The sequence below is a fragment of the Balaenoptera physalus genome (genome assembly GCF_965194825.1).
Source record: "Balaenoptera physalus genome assembly, chromosome: X".
In the NCBI taxonomy this organism is placed as follows: Eukaryota; Metazoa; Chordata; class Mammalia; order Artiodactyla; family Balaenopteridae; genus Balaenoptera; species Balaenoptera physalus.
In genome coordinates this window covers 90,875,270-90,883,289 of record NC_138903.1, presented here as the reverse complement: position 1 = coordinate 90,883,289, position 8,020 = coordinate 90,875,270, and the positions used below count along the sequence as shown (strand labels likewise).

Genomic DNA, 8,020 nt, shown 5'->3' with positions numbered 1-8,020 from the left:
TCTTTCTCAAGATTGCTTTGGCTATTCGGGGTCTTTTGTGTTTCCATACAAATTGTGAAATTTTTTGTTCTAGTTCTGTGAAAAATGCCAGTGGTACTTTGATAGGGACTGCATTGAATCTGTAGATTGCTTTAGGTAGTAGACTCATTTTCACAATGTTGGTTCTTCCATTCCAAGAACATGGTATATGTCTCCATCTATTTGTATCATCTTTAGTTTCTTTCATCAGTGTCTTATAATTTTCTGCATACAGGTCTTTTGTCTCCTTAGGCAGGTTTATTTCTAGATATTTTATTCTTTTTGTGGCAATGGTAAATGGGAGTATCTCCTTAATTTCTCTTTCAGACTTTTCATCATTAGTGTATAGGAATGCAAGAAATTTCTGTGCATACATTCTGTATCCTGCTACCTTATCAAATTCATTGATTAGCTCTAGCAGTTTTCTGGTAGCATGTTTAGGATACTCTATGTATAGTATCATGTCATCTGCAAACAGTGACAGCTTTACTTCTTCTTTTCCAATTTGGATTCCTTTTATTTCTTTTTCTTCTCTGATTGCTGTGGCTAAAACTTCCAAAACTATGTTGAATAATAGTGGTGAGAGTGGGCAACCTTGTCTTCTTCCCGATCTTAGTGGAAATGGTTTCAGTTTTGCATCATTGAGGACGACGTTGGCTGTGCGTTTCTCATACATGGCCTTTCTTATGTTGAGGAAGATTCCTTCTATGCCTACTTTCTGGAGGGTTTTTATCATAAATGGGTGTTGAAGTTTGTCGAAAGCTTTCTCTGCATCTATTGAGATGATCATATGGGTTTTCTCCTTCAGTTTTTAAATGTGGTGCATCACGTTGATTGATTTGCGTATACTGAAGCATCCTTGCACTCCTGGGATAAACGCCACTTGGTCATAATGTATGATCCTTTTAATGTGCTGTTGGATTCTGTTTGCTAGGATTTTGTTGAGGATTTTTGCATCTATGTTTGTCAGTGATATTGGCCTGTAGTTTTCTTCCTTTGTGACATCTTTGTCTGGTTTTGGTATCAGAGTGATGGTGGCCTCGTAGAATGAGTGTGGGAGTGTTCCTCCCGCTGCTATATTTTGGAAGAGTTTGAGAAGGATAGGTGTTAGCTCTTCTCTAAATGTTTGGTAGAATTCGCCTGTGAAGCCATCTGGTCCTGGGCTTTAGTTTGTTGGAAGACTTTTAATCACAGTTTCAATTTCAGTGCCTGTGATTGGTCTGTTCATATTTTCTATTTCTTCCTGGTTCAGTCTCGGAAGGTTGTGCTTTTCTAAGAATTTGTCCAATTCTTCCAGCTTGTCCATTTTATTGGCATAGAGTTGCTTGTAGTAATCTCTCATGATCCTTTGTATTTCTGCAGTGTCAGTTGTTACCTCTCCTTTTTCATTTCTAATTCTATTGACTTGAGTCTTCTCCCTTTTTTTCTTGATGAGTCTGGCTACTGGTTTATCAATTTTCTTTATCTTCTCAAAGAACCAGCTTTTAGTTTTATTGATCTTTGCTATTGTTTCCTTCATTTCTTTTTCACTTATTTCTGATCTGACCTTTATGATTTCTTTCCTTCTGCTAAGTGTGGGGTCTTTTTGTTCTTCATTTTCTAATTGCTTTGTGTGTAAGGTTAGGTTGTTTATTTGAGATGGTTCTTGTTTCTTGAGGTAGGATTGTATTACTGTAAGTTTCCCTCGTAGAACTGCTTTTGCTGCATTCCATAGGTTTGGGGTCGTCGTGTTTTCATTTTCATTTGTTTGTAGGTATTTTTTGATTTCCTCTTTGATTTCTTGAGTGATCTCTTGGTTATTTAGTAGTGTATTGTTTAGCCTCCATGTGTTTGTATTTCTTACAGAGTTTTTCCTGTAATTGATGTCTAGTCTCATAGCGTTGTGGTGGGAAAAGATACTTGATACGATTTTAATTTTCTTAAATTTACCAAGGCGTGATTTGTGACACAAGATATGATCTATCCTGGAGAATGTTCCATGAGCACTTGAGAAGAATGTGTATTCTGTTGTTTTTGGATGGAATGTCCTATAAATATCAATTAAGTCCATCTTATTTCATGCATCATTTAAAGCTTGTGTTTCCTTATTTACTTTCATTTTGGATGATCTGTCCATTGGTGAAAGGGGTGTTAAAGTCCCCTACTATGTTTGTGTTACTGTTGATTTCCCCTTTTATGGCTGTTAGTATTTGCCTTATGTAGTGAGGTGCTCCTATGTTGGGTGCGTAAATATTTACAATTGTTATATCTTCTTCTTGGATTGATCCCTTGATCATTATGTAGTGTCCTTCTTTGTCTCTTGTAATAGTCTTTGTTTTAAAGTCTATTTTGTCTGATATGAGAATTGCTACTCCAGCTTTCTTTCGATTTCCATTTGCATGGAATATCTTTTTCCATCCCCTCACTTTCAGTCTGTATGTGTCCCTAGGTCTGAAGTGGGTCTCTTGTAGACAGCATATATATAGGTCTTGTGTTTGTATCCATTCAGCCAATCTATGTCTTTTGGTTGGGGCATTTAATCCATTTACATTTAAGGTAATTATCGATTTGTATGTTCCTGTTATCATTTTGTTAATTGTTTTGGGTTTTTTTATTGTAGGTCTTTTCCTTCTCTTGTGTTTCTTGCCTAGAGAAGTTCCTTTCACGTTTGTTGTAAAGCTGGTTTGGTGGTGGTGAATTCTCTTAGCTTTTGCTTGTCTGTAAAGCTTTTAATTTCTCCATCAAATCTGAATGTGATCCTTGCTGGGTAGAGTAATCTTGGTTGTAGGTTTTTCTCTTTCATCACTTTAAATATGTCCTTCCACTCCCTTCTGGCTTGCAGAGTTTCTGCTGGAAGATCAGCTGTTTACCTTATGGGGATTCCCTTATGTGTTACTTGTCGTTTTTCCCTTGCGGCTTTTAATATTTGTTCTTTGTGTTTAATCTTTGATAGTTTGATTAATATGTGTCTTGGCGTGTTTCTCCTTGGATTTATCCTGTATGGGACTCTCTGTGCTTCCTGGACTTGATTAGCTATTTCCTCGCGCCCTTCTCTGGAGCACCTTTAAGCAGCGCTCTTAATCCCCTCTCCTCGCGCACCAGGAAACAAAGAGGCAAGAAAAAGTCTCTTGTCTCTTCGGCAGCTCCAGACTTTTTCCCGGACTCCCTCCCGGCTAGCCGTGGTGCACTAGCCCCCTTCAGGCTGTGTTCACGCATCGAACCCCAGTCCTCTCCCTGGGATCCGACCTCCGAAGCCCGAGCCTCAGCTCCCAGCCCCCATCCATCCCGGCGGGTGAGCAGACAAGCCTCTCGGGCTGGTGAGTGCTGGTCGGCACAGATCCTTCGTGTGGGAATCTCCCCGCTTTGCCCTCCGCACCCCTGTTGCTGCACTCTCCTCCGTGGCTCCGAAGCTCCCCTCTTCGCCACCTGCAGTCTCCACCCACAAAGGGGCTTCCTAGTGTGTGGAAACCTTTCCTCCTTCACAGCTCCCTCCCACTGGTGCAGGTCCCGTCCCTATTCTTTTGTCTCTGTTTTTGCTTTTTTCTTTTACCCTACCCAGGTCCTTGGGGAGTTTCTTGCCTATTGGGAGGTCTGAGGTCTTCTGCCAGTGTTCAGTAGGTGTTCTGTGGGAGTTGTTCCACATGTAGATGTATTTCTGATGTATTTGTGGGGAGGAAGGTGATCTCCGCGTCTTACTCTTCTGCCATCTTGAAGCTCCTCAGGAGGAAATAATTTGAGGAAGGCAGCTAGGTGGTCAGCATTGTCTTCTGCTAACTGACCTCTGATTTCTAATGGCATTTTATCTCATGTAAGTGTGTGTGTGTGCACGCACACGTGTGTGTACGCATATATAATTAAATATACACACAAGTCCATTTTCATTCTAGTCCTATAGTAGAGGTCACTTGAGTTGGCCCTATGATTCACCACATACTTATTCAATAAGTATTTTGTCCATAGCTAACCCTGGAAGCAAACAAGTGACTCTAGATATCTTCTCAGGATTTCTAAATATTCTCTACTCTGAAGCAGGTTTTTGAAGATGGACCAAAAGACCACAGTCACACTCCTAGAGCTTGCTGCAAAGAGTCTGCTGAATAATGAGCCTGCAGCTATCCATGCCCTGGACGAAATCCCAAGAGACCTCTTTGTTCCATTGTTCAATGCTGCCTTCTTGGGTGGGCATAAGACGATGCTAAAGGCAATGGTGCAGGTTTGGCCTTTTCGCTGTCTCCATATTGGGTCATTGAACACACGAGAGTCCTACTATGACATCTTGGAAGCCATGATTGATGGTCTGCAGATCCTCCCTGCCCAGAACTCTTCCTCTTGGTAAGACTATGACCAGTAGAGACACAGGGAGTCAGCAGGAGGGTATGCTGTAGCCTGGGGCAGGGGGATACCTAACCGTCTCCCAACAGTAGCCAATGGTGAATACTGCAGTCTTTGCAGAGCTGTCGGTCAGCACTTGGGGTCACCTTCGGGACTCTATTGCCTTATAGAGTTGATTATAGAACAGAGGTGTTTGAGGACACTATGAATGGATCTGAGTGCGATTACACAGAAGTGGAATATGGGCATTGAGACAGGGAAAGCCTGGAGGTGAAGGAGGGGGTGGGGAAAGGATGAAAGATGCTGCATTTGTGTGGCAAGAACTTCTTGGTGAATGGCAATGAAGTGAAAACCAGGGTTAAAGTGTTCTGTCCCTGCTTCTCGTCATTGATCTTGCTGGGTTATATTAAAATCAGCTATCTCTCATGTGTTCTGTCTCTTCCTTTCCTTACAGGGGGCCCAAACTGAGGATCCTAGATTTAAGGCGTGACCTGGACTGTGAGACAATATGCTCTGAGATTGGGACCGCATTACCTTTCTGTTTTCAGTCATGCATTTACTCTCAGCACTCTATTCTTAAGATAGAAGAAGCTCAGCATAGTGTCAGGTGCCTCGGGATTGGTAATTCCGGGTCTGAGCCTCAGTCAGCTCAGGAACCCATGGAATTACTAGTGGATATTTCCCTCAATAGTACCGTGAGAACAGAGCAATTCCTCTCTTTCCTTTGTAGTAAAGTTCAGCAGAACCTTGGGTCCTTGCACCTCTGCTGCAGAGGTTTGCAAATCGATAGAATGTCTGCCCTCAAAAGTAGCCTGCAGTTTCTGGATCTGGGGTGCATTGAGCACCTGGAAATGGATCAGGCTAATCTGAGTGAAGTCGTCACCCTTTTGGCTCGGGTGATCCACCTGAACAGCCTTACTCTGTGTAACATCCCCTTTAAATCTTATCAGAGAAGGACCTTCAGATCTTTTCTCCTCTGGCTTGGGCAGCTGGACAATCTCCAGGAGCTCAGCTTGACTTTCTTCTGCCTCACAGATCAACTGCACAAACTGCTCAGGTGAGGGGGTGGGGAAGAACCTGGGTTCTCTGAACACCTCATTGTTAAGACAGAAGAGACCATGCTTGGATCTTCCTAAGCTCCTTGTAACCCATTTCTCCTTTTGCCTCAGCATAGGCACTGCTGGGAGTTTGAACCTAGCCAGGGGAGAGAGGGCTACCTTATGGTGAGCAGCAGATGAGGTTAGAAAAGGAAGCTGTGCTCATTCATTCATTCATTCATTCAGTGGCCGTGGGCAGACACTATAATAAGTCTGTAAATATATTGGTGAAAAAGACTCAGTCCTTCTCCTATTGGACTTTACAGCTCTCTAGAGAGGAAGGGGAGGCATTCAGATGGAGAAACATTAAGCTATAGGACTAATGCACATGCCCATGGATGGGCCCCAATAGTTAACACTGCCAGATAATTTTGCTCCTGTATTTTCCCCAAGGCTTAGACCCTGAACTGAGAGCTTGTCATCTGGGAACTAGTCAAAGGAAACCCTCAGTTGGCTGCTTTCCCAGACCCATCCTCGCCAAATTAGTGAATCAGATCCAACACTGATTATGTCGTATATACTAAGTGCATGCAATTTCTTCACTTAATCTTTCCCGCACTTCTGTATAATAATTACTGCTGTGCACATTTTCAAGATTAAAACCCTGTACCTCAGAGTGGTAAAGTAACTTTCTCCGGGTCACAAATCTATAAAGTCTGATCCCAAAGTCCACATTGTTAACCACCTATTGCAAACCATGAACACAGTAGTTTACTCTAGAGCCTTAGGTACCTATAATTTGGGGCTCATTGCCCTCATTCTTCTGAAATAATCTTACTTTTTTCTCTCTTTAGAGTTGTGCCACCTCAGTTGGATACACTGTATCTACCTTTCTGTAGCCTTTCTAACAGAGATGTCACTGTCCTGTCCCAGAGCTCTCAGGCCACCCACCTAAGGGTATTGAGTCTCAGTAACAACCAGATCTTCTCAGAAGTTTATGAGCCCTTCCAGACTCTGCTGGAGAAGGTCTCAAGCACCCTGCAACATCTGGAGATAAATAATTGTATGATAACTGATTCTACTCTGTCTGCCGTCCTCCCAGCCCTGAGCCACTGTACCGACCTCCGTGTCCTTAGCTTTACCTTCAATCCCATTACGATGCCTGTGCTCAAGAGCCTTCTGCAGCACTTGACATCCTTGATGAAGCTGAAGTACGTGATTTATCCTGTCCCTGTCCATTGCTACGAGGAATGGGATTTTCATGAGAGTTTGGACCAACAGAAACTTGCTGAAGTCCAGGCTCAGTTGGAGGCGATGCTGCACGGGGCACAGCGGGACGACATGACCTGGACCACTTGTTCAAAGTGATGTCCACGGTACAAGGGGGTGTTTCAACACTGATGTGTGGCCATTAAAGCGTTCACTTTTTTTTTTTCTCACCTGAAACCCAAGTTTGTAGAGACACATATGTAAAGTTCTACTGTTCTAGGAAACTGGGGATAGGAACACTGGATATGTAAACTGATCTCTGTAAAAGAGGAACTTTTAAAAGGAAATACAGGAATTTGAAAGGTCCTCTGGATCTCTTGCCCACTGCCCTCTACGTCTTCTGGTTACTAACCAGAGTGTTGGGTATGTGACGTAAGCTGACCCAGTCATGGTACATCATTTCCTTATCCACACTGATCGGTTCACTTATCCATTTATGGGCACTTGACACAAGTCAGATCAATTGAAACTCTTCCTAGAGGTGGTAGTTGTTGAATAATTTTACCCTCTAGGTTCCTGCAAACTTCTTGTGTTTCTGATTATCTCAGGTGGCCTGTGAGAAACCACATGCAACTAAAAGGAAACAAACAAACTATGCCCACTACCTACTGGTATCTTCATCAGCATATTGCTGCCTGATTTCCCAGGTCTCAGACCCCTGGCTCAGTTATTCCTTATTCCACACACATTCACCAAGTATCTGTTATGATTTAGGTACTTTTCCAGGTGCTAAGAAAGATAAAGTCCCTGATCTCACTCAGAGTGTAGACATTCCTATGATTTATCAGTTTCTCTACTCTTTCTTAGAGGACTTGGGAAATTATTTATTCCCACGTAACAGTATTTTTTTCACTTTTTCCCCTTATATAGTCTGCTCAAATGATGTTGGCCTTTTTATGCTGTTGGATAGCTGCTCAGGCCTCAGGTCATGGCTTACATGTTACCTCCTCAGATAGGTTTTCTCTTACTTCCCCATTTAAGTAGATTTATTCTGCTGCTGCTTTTTCTTAATGTACCATGTATATTTCCTTCATGGTACACATTGTTGCATATGTATTTGCTCCCTCTGCTCTTCCACTAGAGTTGCACTGCTCGGTATGGTGCACACTAACCATATGTGGCTTCTGAACTCTAGAAATTTGGCTACTCTCAAATGTGATGTACCCTAGGTGTTGAATGCACACTGTGTATCCAAGAGTTAGTAGGAAACAAAGGGTGTAGAATAACTAATTGATAATTTACGTGTATTGTTTACATGTTGAAATGATAACATACTGCATATCAAAGGCAGTGCAGATAAAAGAATGTAAATTAAATTCTTTATATCCTTACTTGTTAAAATGATAGCATTGTATTTCAAAGACTTAGTAAGAAAAATGTTGTAA

General features: G+C 42.2%; 1 protein-coding gene across 1 annotated transcript; it reads left to right on the top strand.

The window, feature by feature from the left end:
• Window positions 1-3,849: 3,849 nt before the first annotated feature.
• LOC309652690 (melanoma antigen preferentially expressed in tumors-like) lies at window positions 3,850-7,139 on the top strand. Its single transcript, XM_082446729.1, has 3 exons — window positions 3,850-4,329; window positions 4,784-5,386; window positions 6,221-7,139. Exons 1-3 carry the CDS (start codon window positions 4,040-4,042, stop codon window positions 6,732-6,734), a joined length of 1,407 nt encoding a protein of 468 aa, XP_082302855.1. The 5' UTR covers window positions 3,850-4,039; the 3' UTR covers window positions 6,735-7,139.
• Window positions 7,140-8,020: the final 881 nt, after the last annotated feature.